The sequence below is a fragment of the Pieris rapae genome, chromosome 10, assembly GCF_905147795.1.
Source record: "Pieris rapae chromosome 10, ilPieRapa1.1, whole genome shotgun sequence".
NCBI classification, from domain to species: Eukaryota; Metazoa; Arthropoda; class Insecta; order Lepidoptera; family Pieridae; genus Pieris; species Pieris rapae.
Window position 1 is genome coordinate 4,044,601 of NC_059518.1, and position 18,716 is coordinate 4,063,316.

At 32.4% G+C, this 18,716-nt stretch overlaps 1 protein-coding gene across 1 annotated transcript in view; it reads left to right on the top strand.

Annotated features, from left to right (window-relative positions):
• The window catches only part of LOC110994201 (protein Wnt-6), a 30,159-nt gene continuing 11,443 nt past the window's right edge, over positions 1–18,716 (top strand). Inside the window, exons 1-2 of the mRNA XM_022260723.2 lie at positions 1–246; positions 15,304–15,524. Coding sequence (XP_022116415.1) covers positions 185–246; positions 15,304–15,524 — 283 coding nt within the window. The 5' untranslated portion in view covers positions 1–184. The remainder of the gene's footprint in view (positions 247–15,303; positions 15,525–18,716) is intronic.

Consider the following 18,716-nt stretch of genomic DNA (forward strand, 5'->3'; position numbering starts at 1 on the left):
TGCGCTCGCGTCGAGTTAAGAAAACGTCAGTCGGTGTTCGCTCTCCCGTCGACAGGGCACGTTACAGCGTCATTTTTGGTACTGAACGAAATATCGAAAAATTGATTTGCACGCTCGTCGATTTGTCAAATGGATGTGTAATCCGTGATGATTAGGGCTAGGAGAGGGCAGTGATGTCGCGGAAATGCGGCCCGTCGTTGTCGCCACCTGCTTGTTGCTGCTTGCGCCCATCACCGACTCTTGGTGGTAAGTCGTTCATAATAAATACGGGAAACACTTAATTTAAATTGCACTAAACATTTCCATTTATTCGCATACTTTTTGTTTAGATGTCGTTCAATCCGATTTAGACAATTTAATTAATATTAAACTTTGAAAATTGGTAATAAATGTGTACAAATGTAAAATATATAATCAGTTTTAAGATTTATTTATTTGGTACTCTTAAAATTAATATACTGATTCGTGAAGTATATTTTAGTTTATTTTAACCATTTTAAAGTGTTCACGGCGCATTCACTGCGTGAATTAATTGAATTTAATACATATAATTAGACGCCCAAAATTAGTCTTAAATTCGTTATATATTATTATAAAAAAGAGGATACATGTTTTAATAACGTTGTATTTTTAAGTTATCAAAGATAATAAAAATGTCCAGGGTTACGCGTTATTTTCAATTAAAGTTAAAAATTGAATCATAGTTCAGTAAAAGTTGATGAATCACGTGGGAAAATCCTAACTTTAACTTGCCACCGGAAATTCTGAAGCCGAAAGTATGAGTTATCTTGAGAATAATGATCGCGTAAAATGTTAAAAGTATATACAATTGTTGGACGGGGAAAATCATAGAGTTGGATTTGACAGTTGACGTGGGATTTGACAAATGACGTCATTCTTGTACTTCACTTTCGCATATATCACAGAACATTCTGTAATTCATAATAAATTAGATTCTATTGTTAAAGTCCCCAACGATTCATAAAACCTTACGCTAATTGCACTATTTTAATTAAAGTTAGTACCTTAACATTTTTACTTAACATTTGTTGTATTTACACTGTTCTGAGAAGAGACAAAAAGAACTTTAGTCACAACTAGTTTATAATTCTTATTACTACAAGATGATTTAGATTATAAAATATTTTGTATGAGTATATTATTAATAGGTTATTTCATTATTTACAATATATATTTTAGACGTTTGTTTTACACAAAAGAGGAAAGGAGTATTCTTGGTAATCATCTAAAACCTGAACATTTCTAGTACCAAAGCTATAGCTTTCATTCAGCCTCCCAACTATGTTACATACAAATTAACCACAAATTTATTATTATCTGTAGGCCATTCCAGTAGGCTAATATTGCTGAATGGTCATTTCACGTCCCCTACGGGATATTTTTAATAAATTTAATAAACTGACATTGCGCGCGGCAATAGATCTTGTATACATGTGATAGACAGCGTGTTGGCAATGTAAAAGCTATAAGGCAAGACAATTTTTCAGGATTCTGAAATTTTCGGGTTCTGCGTTAGTAAGGCCTAAGCCACTAACAATGTTTGCTTCTAGTTACCACATTCCGTCAAAAAAGCAGTTGCATCAATACTTTTATTCTAGCATTTGAGGTATTGAAATGATGCGACATATGAATGAAAGAATTTCATTAATTTGTCTAATATATTAAGAAGTAAAACATAAAAAACATGTGTGGTATAAATACTTAATAATAAAATGTTCTTTGTCGTTAGATTTGTATTTACTTTGCACACGGATTACATTTGTATAGCAAATTCAGAGAAATAAACTAACGTTTGGCCATGGGTAGTTAAAGCTTTTTCCGCGGAATCCAACAGTTTTAGGGCGGAGTCTCCCTTTCTCGGGAGTCCTAGACTCATTGCACAATATCGGAACAGATTTCCATAAAGGATTTTTCCTCTCACAGTAAGCGATTGTAATATTATGTCTATTCAATGTATCTTGGTACTTCTGAAATGATTACTTTGTAAATGATACATGTTAATAATGTTATTTTAATGTACGGATATATTTAAAGCTCAAATGTCAGGAGTTAATGAAACAATCAGTGGACGTAATGTAGGTTTGTGTGTCACAATTAATTGTAATCATGTTTTATGGTCTTGTAATATTATAACAGTTGGAAATATGTATTTAGCTCTTAAAACCTTTAACATATACATAATTAAATACGTTAATGTTTAAATTAAATAATTATATTCAATAATAAGTAGGTACAACTCATATGAAAGTACTTAATCTTAAATAACATTTCTTAGAAATTTTTTTTAATTTAATTAATGTATGTTTAGTCGATATTTAAATACGGAAAATTCATGTTTCTCCATTGAATTAGCAACAGTAAATAAAAATATGATTCGTTTGATTATGCCTGGAGATGCTTGTTTTTTTTCAATATGGAGGTTTATACATTCAATTTGTTTCGCAGGTAATCGAAACTAGAACTGTAATTTACACCTTGTACATTACAAACGCCACGAAGGCGTATACCAATTCGGCTCCTAAAAAAATCCAAACTAAATATTTAAATGTTACTTCAAACCCGAAAAATATTATATATCTTATCTTTAATCTTTAAACGAGCAATTCTTGTATATGTATATATATATATATGTAATTGGAATCTCGGATTCGGCTCCATCGATTTTCATGAAATTTAGTATACGGGGGGTTTCGGGGGTGATAAATCGATCTAGCTAGGAATCATTTCTAGAAAATTTCATTCATGGTTCTATTACACTCATGATTTTTTTCTTCAAAGAAATAACTTTAAAAAAACCAGTTCAATTTTTTTTTTATTATTCTGTCGGTAAGATCGAAAAATATTATTCATATTTCATCATTTTATTAGTATGTAATTCGTACTTAAATATAATTTACAAAAAACACGATTTATAAAATTAAAAAAATACCGAAAAATAAATAAATACTGTCATCCAGGTCCTGTATATTGAAATGACACCGGAAGTAAAGCCTCAAAATCATTCGTGGAGGCGGTTCCCATATTTTACTATCAGTAGAAGAAAATACAGCTATTTCGATTCGGAGTAACATTGTCTTTTATTATTTGATTTAATATTTCAAGTCAACACAGGATTGGCTGCATTTAATAAATTATATCAACGATCTGATTTATATCATCGTAAAATCATTTTATGATACTCTTTTTAATATTATATTGGAAAATGAACTTTACCAGCAGTAGAGAGAGTCTAATTTATGTTGCACTTAATTTCTTAGACGTAGGCAATTTTGATGCTTACTATTGTATGGTTAGATAAAAGCCTAGTAAAAGTAATCCATATGTCAATGTTTTTCGATTCGTGTAAAAAAGCGTATAATTAATTTTTGGCGTGTAGTATACTAGCGGACCCCACAGACCTGTACACTTTAATATTAAAAAATCTGGATTCACTAGAACACACTTTAAATGTCATTAAAATGTTACTTTTGTAACTGCCTAAAAATTTAATATTTTTACCTTACTAAAACAAAGTTTTCTGTAAGTTCGTAAAAATAATTGTAAAATAACGTAAAATAAACACATATTTAGAGCTTTACAAGTTTTCGCATCGTAATTGTTATATTAAGAACATTATGGTTTTTTTTATAGAACGGGGGACAAACTGGCGGGAGGCTTCTGATTTTAACCTATCTCGCTCGAGTGCGTTGTCGGCTTTTTAAGAATTCTTAAGGTTTTTTCTTGATGAACCATAGGATGATCCCTCCCTTCCTAATGATCTCAAAAATATGTCCTTTATTTTTAAAAAACCTATATTTTATCACATAGTAAAAAAAATATGACACAATGCTTAAGGCTAAAGTAATAATTACCGTAGCAAGCAGAGAGTAAAGATTATTTTTAACCTTTTCAATCGATAAATCTGTAATACATCGCATAAATCACTTTATTGAATATAAAGTCATATCGAACCACCATGAAGGTTTTAATTTGCAATTAATCACAACGAGTACAAATTAGCCGATTCGAGCGATTAAAAATTGAGGCTTAGGGCTGGAAAGTTATTAAAATTATTTACACTTATTTATGGTTCAGTAATGTTCAAGTGTGAGAAATTGTATACGTGTGTGTAAATGCTTGAAATTAGTACAGATATTTTTTTTGGATATACTAGAGACTACAAATCAGCATGCTATACAGGGCTAAAGTATGACCTCATATGGAATACTGGTCTCATCTCTAGGCCGGAGCTTTCAAATACCAGGTTTCTTCTTCCTTGACCAAATTCAGCAAAGGGTTTGTCGAATTGTTAATCTCCAATGTATTACTAATCGGCTTGATTCTCTCCCTCTACTCAGAGACATTGCGTCTCTACTTATCTAGTTGTGGAGAATGTTCTGAAGAGTTGTTTGGGTTCTCTTCCTGCCTCGTTTCATCATCATAAAAGCAGTCTTAACTTAAATACATCACCTTGTTAGCTGAAAGTCTTTCACGGTCTGCTTCACAACACATATTCTTTTGCGAACTAGCGAACTGTAGAAACTCCCAGTGGGGGTCTTCCCTGAAAGATATGTATGTATGTATGTAACCTCTAATAGTATAAAACGGGATTATACTGAAGTTTTTTATCATTATACTCCTCCCTCAAAAGACCGGCAACGAACCTACTGAAATGGGTGTCTATAGGCTACGATGACTGACCTTTATGGACTTCCCATAGGCTAGGCCCCTTTATTCTTCAGGGATTGATAAATATTTGTATATACGTAGTATATAGATGACTTGACAGAGATACATATTACCTTTTGGCAATTTAAGACAGTCTTTCTTTCGGTTTCGTAAAAAGTTGTCATGCGCAAAGGCTTCTTACCACACAATGTCTGATAAAGTTTAGCTGATAACAAAACATTTTATATCATAATAAATTTTAAATTATATATTTCATAAATTAACAGATATTAAACTTATAATAAATGCCTTATTATAAGAAAGAAAGTATTAGATAATAAAAGCCTCAATCGTTTTTTTATAGAAAACAAACGGGCAGGAGGCTCACCTGATGTTAAGTGATACCGCCGCCCATGGACACTTTCGATACTAGAGGACTCGCGAGTGTCCATATTATGTATCGTAGCCCTTAAATAACTCATTAGTGGATATCCTTTTTGATCTATCCTCGTTTTTAATACCAAAGTATTAAATATTATGTTACACCATTGTCTGTGTAAGCTAAAACAATAATACTATATTATTTGTAAATCCCCATACAAAGTCAAACAGCCTGCATAACAAAATTGGTAATTTTACGCAAAACTTTTACTTAGACAACATCCGGCTAAAACGTACGTGCAATACGTTTAATGTTGTCTACATCTAATGGTTATAAGATGTGTGATAAACAGGTCTCACGCCTGATATTACTTTATACATCATATTTATTGAACCGGTTCTGATAGAGATGTTATGCTTAGAAGAATATCGGACTATCTTCATTATGTAATTTAAGACAACGAAAAAATCGTAGAAGTTCATTGTTCCTAAATTTACTTTAATAGCGATTTGAATGTTGACTTTTCGTACTTCTAGTTTATCTCAAATTTGATCGCTTATTAAATTGAGATACAACATGTGTAGTGGCCTTAAAATTATGTGTACCTGGGTCATTTGTTCTGTAAATAATTATGTATGATTATAAAATGCCTAACTTTATGGTGAATAATATGAGGTAAGTAATTTTTAATCAATTACATATATACATTTAGACCCCTGTTTTTAAATTGTAAAAATAATAATTATAAGCAGATATTATACTTTAGCATATTTCCAATAACAGCATAATTATAATTATCCGCAATACGAAAAGGTTGAATCGGCCATATCGCCCACTCTACTGCTAAAAGTTAATATCGATTATCGAATTAATTATATTTTTATTTTAATACGTCTACCTGTAATGTCGGATGGGCTATTAAGATATTGTTGAACTTAAATTAAATGGCTTTATATTCTTATATTACTTGGACAGAGATAGCAAAGTATTTTAGGATACCATAAAGACCTAGAAGCCTTCAATGTTTTGTCAATGTTTGTGACGGGGAACGTTTTTTAATAAATTTTACGTAAATTTTAAATTACTTATTAATCTTACTTTCGTGAATATGTTTTGTGTTCGCTGTTACAGACATGACACATCAATTTGTTTCTTAGGAATATTTGATTAATTTTCGTACCTCTTGCGCAATTGCTAGTCTATTATTAACATTCCTGTAATCTGTGTATTAAAAATTGAAACAGTGAAACATTATACACGCAATAAATTAAGATAACCTTAATTATTTAATATGTCATAATGTTAGGCTGAATTGTATTTTTACTAATAAGCTTAAATAAATAATGTAATATATATTATTTGTTGCTCAATATTATGTATATTATGAACCATAAAAAAACAGTCTAGCCAATTAAGCATTATCTCCGCCAGTGGCCTATAAACAGGTACTAAAACATTTCAATTACTAAGTCTTTTAATATTAGTGTGGCAATAAAATCGGTGAATTGTGTTTATTAACATTTGTGGGATTGAAATGTGGCCTTTAGGAGTTTACGGCGCGATTACTGTATGTTTAGCGGTCTATCAAGTCAAGATATTGTGTAATGAGCCAATAAAACTACTGATCGATTATTTCTGTACGATTTTATCTTAATTGGCTGTATTAAACATATTGTGTAATTTTAATAAGTTTTGATGTTGCAATGAGCTTTTACAGAACATAGTATCTAATAAACCGTTATAATCCTATATCAATATTTATTTCTTTTTCTGGTAAGTGAAAGGTATGGGGTTGTTCAAGTATTATGTAAGAAGATTTACTGCAATTTATCCCCCCCTCTTGTCAGAAAAAGTAAGGAAAGTTCTCAAAGTCAATAGTTCATAAACGTATTAATTTTTTGTAGGAATCCTCGAAAATATGTGGGTAATATGTGTAAAAAAGTAAATAATTACTGTTACGTCTACACGTAAGCACCAAATAAGAAAATCAAAGAAAAATTAAAATCTTAATACTAAAAATTAAATCTTACTTTAATTTTTAGACGAGTAATATTTTTACTAGCCATGAAACTCACTTCTTATGATAAACAATTTTTTGTGTTCCGTGTAAAAAGAGACCTTGATAACACCAATTATTTAAGCTAGATAATCCGTTAATGCATGCTATTTCTACCAGCTATCGTAAATGCATCCTATCTACATCACTCTTTAGAAAAGTCGTGAGGAATTTTAGCATCCACTTACCAAGGCAGATTGCTCTTCATTCAGCCGGTGACAATGAATGACATGTTTGTGGACACCAGGATAGGCGCTAACCCGCGAGTCTCCATGATTAGCGACCACATGACGACTTAACTGTAAACATCATTACCATTACTGTAATACAAATATATAAGCCTCTGCTCACAGGTTTGAACTCTATCACAGATACAAAAAACCTAAAGTCCACTGTGAACGTTGTCTTCTGTCACATTGTAGTATGTAAACGCTTTTAAAAGTTTAGGTGACGTTGTTGTCACAAGTTTTTAGAACTCATATCATACACGTTCATATTGTTTGTTAAATCATTTAAAATCGGTCGCTCGCTCGCGTGTTATTGCTTGTGAAATAGTTTCACTCAAGATATGTCACTTTTGTGGACCGAGTTTGTCTTATGTTTTAGAACTTTAAACGTTAAAAGCTTGAAAAGCTGTGTTATTTTTTATTATCAAAATTGATATACATTTAATATTATAAAATAAATAAAATATAATACGTTTATTATGGAACAAAAGATATACCGGTTTTACTTATTCCACATCATTAAATTTGAAACTGTAGGCATCCCTACTTACCGGCAAATACAGAGGGTGTAGCCGTTAAAATCTCTCGGTACTCTTTTAAAAAAGCAAATTATCAAACAGATAGAAAATTAATTAGAAGTAGCCTGCCCAGCACTAGTCCCAGGCCCTTTTATTAACTAGATAATCGCTAACTTTATGGTAAGCCTTTTTACACAACTTTTCTTTAATGTATTTCTTAATTTATTATATATTATATTATTACCACCGTCGTCTTGATTATCTTTAAGTTCAGACAATAAAAGTCTTTGACTAGCTTTAAATTTGAAGTATTTTGCAAGCTCACTTAGATTTATTCTCGTCTACTAACGAAAAGCATTTTTTTTAATGCAACAAAAAAGGATATCTAAATATTTGTAGCGCCGAGGTCGTTCCAATACTGCCTTTCGATAATTGGTGAAGCTACGCACAATGTAGTTCTCTGTATGTTGAATCTGTAAGGTCAAAGATTATACAGATACTCCATAATACTTATCTTCTTATGAAAGTATGAACCTATTAACGGCATACTTTTGATATAGACGAAAGAGATATAAAGTGTGGTTAAGACATGTATCCATATAAAAAATAATACAGATTGGCTTTTTAAAAGGATTACTACAAACTTTCGCTAATTTAGCGTGGTTATGTAGAACGGATAAATGTGAAGGGGTTAACAAGTAAGATATACGGCAAACGTGGATTGTGAAATTGGGTTGGGTAGTTCTCGTCCTACATGCTAAAAAGGAGGTACTAGACAAGGCAAGTTAAGTAGCGAAAACCGACGAGCATGCATGGCATATGTCATGAAAGTGGATGAAGCGAGAGGAGAAGTATATCAGGACTGTATCAAGTGGAGATGAGCGGTCTGTCTATATATTCCAGAAAAGCGCGTTAATAGACTAGTAGAGTTCCGTCGCACCTTTTAGTATAACACACGATTAAAACTTCTTTGTAAATGGTTGTTAGAATTAAGTTCCTTTTCACCTTTTATTAATTGACTCTTTTGTTTCTTCATCAGTATTAAGATCCTCTAGTGCTTACGAATACTTGAAACGTATTGCGTTGGTTAATCTATGATGCTCCGTATCACAACGACAGCGTTTAGCGTGCGGCCGCTAAGCGGCGTTCAAATATGCGCGGGCGGCCCGCGCTGTGTGCGACAGGGCATCGCACTGGCGGTGCTAAATGGACTAGTTTCTCATTGAAGGTTTTGTGGGACAGTTTTAATAGAAATAGTTGTAGCGTAGTAATTTCAGAGGAAATCAATCAGGTTTCTTTAGAATTTTTTCGATAAAGCAACCATTTTTCCAAGCATTTCGATAATGCATTTGTATCGATCGTTAAACTGATTTCTTAAATTTTGTAACAAATGATTACCTATATCAATTTATTACCTATGTACATACAATGTAAATAAATTAATACGGGAAGTAACGATATTAGAATATTATGTTTATAATCAATATTTATATTTTCTTATAATTCTTAATTTTTTTGTGAAGTAATTATTTGGTAACATTTTTAGTTTTTTTCACACAGCTCTTTTGTTTTATATTAAAACCAATATTTATATTAAATTTATGCAATGAAAGTTGAATTTGTAAGCAATTGTTTCTATATATAAAGAACGTGTCCTGATTCAATACGTAGTACATAAATCGCAGATAATTAGTGACTGTAAATACATTCGTAACGATCAACCGAATTGTGCCAAGCGTATGCCAAACTATCTTTTTGTTACCCTAGGTCGTCACACTTATTTATTTATGGTCACGCTTATTTACATACATATTTATTACAATGCCCCGGCGTCATGTCTGTTACATGTTTTAGGCCTAACGGGCTTATAAACGTTAATTTAGGACGAAGCTCGTTGCCATGGTTACGATATTCCCATATAGTAAGCGATAGCTAACGTATTGTATGTGCATAGACTTTGCCTCGTTTACATTAACTCTTAAAATCATAAGTCTAGTTGCTTTAGTCTTTTTGAATTCCATAATTCACTTCGAACAAAGGCTCTATACAATACTACATTTCTAACTTATATAAACATTAAGGTTATGTTTGTGGTATTTTCGGCTATTGTTGTCAATAGAAAATCCTATGAAAGTGGTTTTGCAATTGCATATTAAAAGTGTACAGCTTTATATAGAGCGTGTAATCTGCTTTAAGTTCTCCCGTCCGTCATTACACTTCCTCTGCCGGTTAGCCGACTTTCACACCAGATGGTGCTTTGAAGAATAATTAATTGACATACAACTTATCACAGTTAATTTATTCGTCTGGATAGACGCAGGTTTGTCACTGAGTTGGCAGCTCCCCATTCGATATTATAACACCGAAAAATGAACCGTATTCAATTGATTTAAAGTCCGATTTCCATCAGCTGCAATCTGATTACATTTTCTTAGTGCAGTGAAACGCTCCTGTCACTAAGATACACTTAAATTGAAGCCAAAATAAACCGAAAATAGTGACGTATTTCGTAACTGTACACTTGCGTCGATATTTGTTAATATTCTAGCTAAAATTTGTTAGTGAGTCATTTATGGCAAATGTGCTAAAATATATTCCAAATATATTTTATTGATGTCACACCTACCTAAGCATTTTCTTTGTTAAATGTTTATTGAAATGTTAATGTATTTCATAGATTTGGGATACTTTCAAATATGTTATTAGTGTGTTAAATTTGTATGCAACTCTCACTTATACTCAGACTAAAAACGTATATTCTTATAGATCTTATTTATTTGTTGATTAATAATTAATTTAGATAAGTTTTAGGATCATTTGTTACACAACAACAAAACTACCCTCAAACTAACAACAATCTTACTTATTATCTCACAAAAACGTTAGTTTTTGCGCACCACGACTTTGTTGAACCAGCTGCCCACTAAAGTATTTCCGAACCAATTCGACTTAGGGTCCTTCAAGAAAAGAGCGTACCAATTCTTAAAAGGCCGGCAACAAAATAAACATTTATTAGGAAGCGACGACAACAAATAACAGTTATTAGGAAGGTCTTGTTTGTGTGAGAATAATGCCTGTTAAAGGTAAAACCTAAAGGTCTTAAAATGCAGTGTAAATTTATACTTAATAAACAATTATTACTAGGTTGCTCTCGTTGCTTAATGGGTTTCCCGATTCTTTACCGCAAAGCGACCTATTTGGTAAGCGTATGGGGGGTAGTATATTCTGATTTAAGGGTAGACTTGCAGGGTATTAGAGGATAGCATCTACTGGCAATTTTGTTAGTAACTTAATAGTTCTGTATTGTGTTTTTATGCTATGGCTGTAAGTGAATAAATAAATAAATTATACTCGTACATTTACAAGAGGTGGCAACATTAACAAATTAAAATAACAAACGGCTCAAATATGAGTCTTCTCTCCAACTTGGCTTTTGTTCCCTTTGGAGTAGAGACTCTTGGGCTATGGGGTTCTAGTGCTCAGGTGCCGATCAAAGATTTAAGTTGGCGTCTGGTAGATAGTACCGCTGATGCTAGAACTGGTGCTGTCCTCGCTCAACGAATCGCAATACAGCTAGAAAATACCGCCAGTTAAAGGTACACTACCACAGGGACCAACATATTTTTTTTTATAATAACTTTGTAATTGGAAATACTGTATATTTGATTGCTATGATTATTAAAAAAATTGATTAATACAAAACGAAATATCTCCTAATATATTTTTCGCGCTCCTGACAAGACGTATATGTGTAAAATACTATCTTATCATAAATCTTTGTTTCTGAAATAAATACATAATTTGTAATTTATTCTTATTCAACGAAATTTTATCTTAGAAATATGTGAAAGATTGAAGATATTGCTTTAACCGTAGAGAATTTTCAAATATAACCTGAAATTCACGAAAATTGTTGGCACACTAATCCATCGTATATGTCACGCAGAGCCTATTCAAACGCCAATCCATTGATTTCGTTAATATAAGCATTGGTAATGATTTCGAGTGACTTAATTTGCTTTATCTTTTATTCAAACTCAGATTTATGGGCACAGTAGGATGACACACTCAAACGTAAAGTATTTGCACTGAGGCCTACATATCATGTTAAGAACATTACTACTACTTTTTATTGTAAATTTTCATTTCGTGATAAAAAAAATATGATATCAAAAATAGGTTATTCTGTATCAAACAATATTAAGATTTTTCTGTAGTATCATTGTAATTTGGCTAATTATGAATTTTACATTTTGATAGTTACAACTATGTGGGAAATGTAATGACACCGTTGCGATGTAAATATATTATTATACATATATCACGACTCTTCTCCGATGTGATCAAGTCCCAACGTTACATTCACACTCGTCGAACCCTCGCTTTACTACTTATAGCAAAGCTATATGTAATATCAAAAACTAGTCAGCCATTCACCAACCAGCACTTGGGTAACGACTAACGGACAATAGACAACAGAAGACATCACGCATGTCCCATAGAGACATATGAAAGTCGCGCCATTTTTATATCATAGAAAAATCTATTTTTTGATGTGACTAAGTCTCTGAATTTACCTTAAGATTTTGGCATATATAAGCGGATTCCACTGGAATACGTAAACAGTGTGGATTAAATCATTTGGGCCTTGGGCCCGCATCGGAATCGTAACTCAGCCGCTTCTTGACTTTTACTGTTGTAGTAAACGAGGTTTAAACTAGATGTTTACGTTAATGAAATTCTTGATTGAAATCTCTTTCCTGTAAACTTCATGAGTCAATGTAGGCGTTTTCAGAATACTTTTACGACTTTGTGGAGGTAAACAAAAATTTTAGTGTTTTTAAATGTGTGTAAAATTAGATCTGGAATTTATTTGGGAAAATGGAGCAGACACAGTTCTGCATCTGTTATGTTATTGTAGGCATTAAACGTTAAAGTATACTCTTCATCTACTACTCCAAAATACTTGTCGTTCCCTTGGAATTGATGTCTGGTTCCAAACAGGAATGGGTTACCTATAATATGAGGTATAAAAATTCTACAATGGAATAGAAATTCTGAAGTAGAAACCAATGATGAAAAATCATAAAAATTAAAAGTCTCTGTAGCAGTGGACTTTTTATAGAGAAATCAGCCTTTTACGCTCTTGCTTATACCGAAAAGGCCACATAAAAAGTTAAGAATTTGTTTCACGAAAAAGTTTTTTGATTAAGACAATACAGAACGAACTCGGTAAAAACTACTTTTAAGTATTTACTTTTATGTTTTAGCTACTGCTTGAAACAATGTATTAGAGATGGCCTCCTTTTAAAACATATTCCATAGACTCAAGAAATATTTTTAATTTCCAATTGATTATAAATGCCGTCCGCCCGCGCGAATCGCATTTATCAAGCTTTCTTACACTTATTAACAATTAGTGTATATGAAAGTAAAACTAATCACGGTTCTTTTTTTAATTTAAATTTACCAACAGTTAATTTGTTGGTTAAAAACTATCTCTCTAATAATTTTTTGTGCACAATACTCGTCACACAAAAATAGCAATATGAATTTATTGTACTCCGTCCAACAGACAAACACATCATTAAACTTAATTACTATTGCTTACGGAGTTCTTAAAAAGCATTTACAATATCATACTTTCGCAAAAATTATGTAATAATAATAATTATATTCTTTGCTTGGTTCAATAATATGGTGGTACAATTTAAAATTCGCACATTTTGCCGCACATAGGGCATGCAAATTTGTTTTACACTATCGATCATAATTATCATTATAGTTAATTATTATAATATTTTATCACTACGAAAATCTTTATATGTTTTGATATGTTTGTATCCTACATAATTTATTTCAATACATAAATTAAAATCGATATTTAAACCAAACATCACATCACTACTTATTAAACGAATGTAAAACAATCGATCAAGAGCGGGTTCCCGGTAATTCTTTAGACGTGTCTAAATTTATTCGAACTAGCTTTGCACTCTGCTTCACTGACAATGAACTCCTATCGAGTAAACAATTGATCGTTCAACACAACCTGGCAGTCGTCTCTCACCGATCGCCGTGGCGGATCGTAAATCGATATTTACCGGTTAGAGAACATCACTAGTTGTAGTAAAAATCGACTTTTACGACTGTCTGTAATTAGCTACGTATTTGAAATTGATCACTGAAATTTGTTGGGTCATGCTTTACATTCGATAGCACTATCAATTATGTTTTTAGATGTAATTACGAAAAACCATTAAAATATAGAAAATCATACTTGATATTTTTTTTATTTATGTTTAAAACCTTCTTGGTTATATACGAACGAGACTAAGCACGAACTGTGAATAAGTTGTATTAATTGTCTAATTCTAACTTGGGCATACGGCTTAGTCTAGCCAAGTGATGGAAATCGGCGACTTCATCGGAAGCTGCCATTCTGGCGCAACCAATCGAACAATTCTGTAATTAAAATACAGATAATCATGCATAATGTAACAAATGAATCTAAAATACTGTACTAAATTAATTAATTTACACTTTTATTAAAAAAAAATTAACTTGAAAACATTTTCTCCTTACAATTCTGAACTCATTAGAGATTTTGCTTTTTGATTCAGACAATGTTTATATCATTTTGCAATATGTACTTCATTACATTAAAACTGGCATCACAGATTAGAAAAAGAAATTTATACCAAAAATAATAGAAGAGCGTAGTTTGATAAGAACACTGTTTCTGAATGCAATACCATTTGCGGCTCAGCCCTGAATTAGATCGTTTTACCGCTTCTCAATGTACCTACGGTTCAAAAAGCACAGACCAGCAAAGTCAAAGGGAGGATGTTGTGTTACTTTTCGATATATATAATACATAGTTGAAATAAACATTTTAATAGACGATAAAAGTCTAATAATATTGTACTGGAAAATATTTGGTTTCGATAGTTCTAATTCGCCTGCAACTCATCGGTCGGAGACGACGTGATATAAACAAACTAAAATAAACTTCATTCACAACGATACCTAAGTGATTGAGTAACAAACACTGATGATAGCACCTGCGTGCGAAATCTTACCATTTCTATATTAAATAGGTCTTGGCCTCAGATTTCTGAATCTGTTTCATTATGATTTTTAAATCTAATAGGCAAGTAGGTGATCATCATTTCCTTCACCGTTCGAGCAAAGGTTAAATGCGCCCATAGAAAAAAAGTCCATTGGTGCAAAGCCGGGAATCGAACCTACGACCTCATGATGCTCTCATCACATCGCACGCTGAAGCCACTCGGCCAACACTGCTCATACGTAACTAATCTTTATTTAAATTTATTGTAATTATTTAGGACATTTATATTCAGTTTGTTATAAATAAATACAATTTATTATTTTTCCGCTTTTATAATTGTATTATCAGACGTGATTTAAATAAGAAATAAATCTCCTCAGGGCGTCTGGCAGCGCAGTGATCCTGGACCCTCGCATGGTCTGCAAGAAGAACCGACGCATTAGAGGCCGGTTAGCGCAGATCTGTCGCAACGAGACTGGTCTACTAAAGGAGATCACCCGAGGCGTGTCCCTTGGGGCCAGCGAGTGCGCTCACCAGTTCAGGAATCGAAGGTGGAATTGTACGACCCAGAGGCGCAGCATGAGGAAAATATTGATGAGAGGTAAACAAAAGGTTTTTTTTAAAATTCATATGAGAAAAATAAAGTTATTCTAACCGTAAAAACTAAAATTGCCCGGAAGAGATCGCTTGTTAGCGATAAGGCCGCCCGTTGCATCCCTTGTAATTTATATATATTGTGTTGTTTGTATTTCTTTAGCAACGAAGTGTAAATAAATAAATAAAATCTATATTCTTTGCCTTTTGTCGAAAATGTTTGTTATAGGTTTTAAATGTTTTTTCGAACAACAATATGTGTATATAGAAGGTAAAAGATTTATAGTGAAAATAATAATAACGTTGACAGTATCGTGGGGCTTGAACCTATTGCGTACTAGGTTTGATTCCCGTCGAAAGAATCTTCCAGTAAAAGGTACCATTGTTGATTTATTACGATGTATACCTTCAAGAGCAAACCCAAAATCTGAGGTCTATACGCCAAAGCTGCAGAAATAGTTCTAGAATAGTCTAAGGCCTTTATTATTATTTTCCTGCTTATTAATCGTAAATTTAATGAATTCACGGTCTAATAGAGACTAATAATGGAACGACTATTTCTTTAATAAAATACAACTAGAAAATTGTTAACTAACTCAACAATTAAGCGAGAACATTAGCAGAAGATCGATTTTGGCATTCATCACTAAAAATCGATAAATTATGCGAGCGGCCGCATAAAATCAACTCTTTAGGACTAATCGAATTAGAGATAGTTATTCGTTTTAACACAATTCGCATTCCATTGTCCGTGTTAATAAAATCGGCAGGTAGCGATGCTTGGGCAAATTTAACAATATCTTAAATGGTGATGAACTCATCGGGACGATAAATCTATTGGGGTTTTTTTATCGCATTTCAATAAATGTTATTGATAAGATGATATTCCGATATAACAAATTATACACTTTATACCTTCTAATTAGATTCTAGATATGAATCACTATTTTAATGTTATAATCCTTTTAAATCTTTTTTTTTTTTTTTGATGTTATGAATTTTTTTTATTGATAGTTTTATCGAGTGATCGTTTGAATTTTACGCATACTGTGTCTATTCCGTACATAAGTTTAAAACACAGTATTTACCCTGGTGACAGTCTTATTACGGACAGTATTAATACGAGCCCATAGTTTCGGAGTTTCTTTTCAAACAGTCTTCTCCTATACAATATATTTTAAATATTAGGATTGAGTGCTTCCTTGATTCATTAGTGCAAATTAAGTGGTATTTGTCAAAACGTGGACCAATATATGCAACTGAATAAATTATTATTTTTTAACCTTTTTCGATATAATCCAAATATATTGTGCGACGCATCGTTCGAAATGTCATCACGTTTTGCTATCAAACATTTGCTAATGTAAAATACATTAATTAAATGTTTTATTGTTCAAAACGATAGCTTAATCCTTTTTTGTTCATCCTTTTTGGACATTTAGGCAAAACAAGAATTTGGTTACCGTTCTGTTTTTTAATTCTTTTTAGCAATTATAAAATGATTGATATTATATATTAAGAGACTGATATTTTAAATGGATTTAATAAATAAAATATAAATGATTATGCGTAACAGTTTACATTGAGAGTAATTAGAGGTTAAAGGAGGTTTTGTTGGAAAGTATTAAACTTTAGCTGGATTTGTATTTTTGTTTTTCCCAAACCAGGGCTTGTGATCTAAAATATCCCCAAAAAAACAGTAAGACACATTTGTTTTTTAGTAATTTGCTTGTAGACAGTCAAGGGGGTCAACAAATTAGGTTAAAAGCCTATAAATTGATGCGAGGAGCTCTGGGTGGCTGCAGGATACTGAGTTGAATAAGTCCCGGTTTTTTATCACACGCTGACATGAAACTTAGTACAGGATGTTCTTGATTTGACAAATATTACTTTGAGCAATTTATGAATGACATTTGCTTGTGTATGCTTTTTAGATTTTATTTTCTTCCAAAGTCCAAATGTAGTTTATACTATTTTTCTCGGGGACATACGTTTGCATACTTTCACGGGATGCGACTGCCATGAGGTGAAGGGTTATGTGGGATTCGCTTTTGTGCAAACCCATTAAAACCCACCAGCAAATCCCGACACATGACACGATAACATCGTAGCACTCCCCAGCCAGTTTTAGTCACGGCCATAGAACAAGTTTGGCCTGGTTTAAACGTAAATTTATCCGAGTTAATGTCTGATATCCTCAAACCACTTCAATTCGTACATTTGTGTAAAACTAAGTTTGTATGCTAGTTGATGCAAGTATTTATATTATGTTATTTATGCGTTTTTATGTGTGCAATACAACTAAAGACAACGCAAGATGTGACGTCGCAGGCGTGTGTCAGAGAACTATCATTTTCCGTTATATCCTATATACTTGTCTCTCTTTAATCGGTAGCTCATGTCTTAGGTCGTGGTCAGTAAGAAAGCATTTTGAGAGGACTATCTGTTTCCACTGGTATCTGCCGAGCGCCTTAGTTTTGAGGAAGACGAGTCTTTCACTTCATTCATCCATCTGGTTGGTGAACGGCCATGTGATCTTTTTCATTCAGTGTAACCGAACATCAGTTCCTCTAAGTTCTCATCGCCTCTGCGCATGTATAATACTCATAGTTATACTATGAGTCAAATAAAACACCCTGTATAGGCGACGAGTCGTTAATTGGTTCCTTTCATTAGTAACTTGGTGCATTCCTCACTTTGTCCTTTTTTCTGTGTCAAAATGTTATCAATGAATAAGGATTTAATTTTTACTTAAATAAATTTATCTTTGTATTCTTACTGTCGAGTGAGCACGAGGCGTATACTTAATTATAATATTTGATTTTAATACTCGATATAAACACTTATCACCTCATTATCGCTTTGACTGAAATGTAGAATATGTAATGAGATATTAATAATTTACAAGCCGGCCCGACATACGTCGAACACGCGTCTCATATAAAAATACATCCAATTATAATTCTAAACCATCCTCTGGGAAAAACAAAAATCGTTCTGTTTAAGAGGAGTTTAATTATCACACGCACAGAAGATTAATATATAATATAAGCTATAAGTTTTGATGTCATAAAATAGTTAGCCATATAAAAAGTTTGCAAGGATTTTTGTAATAAATTTTTGGAAGGCACGGGGTACTCAGGGGCCATGGTAATGGATAGTGTTGCGGAGAGTTTATTGAATTTGAATTTTGAAAATT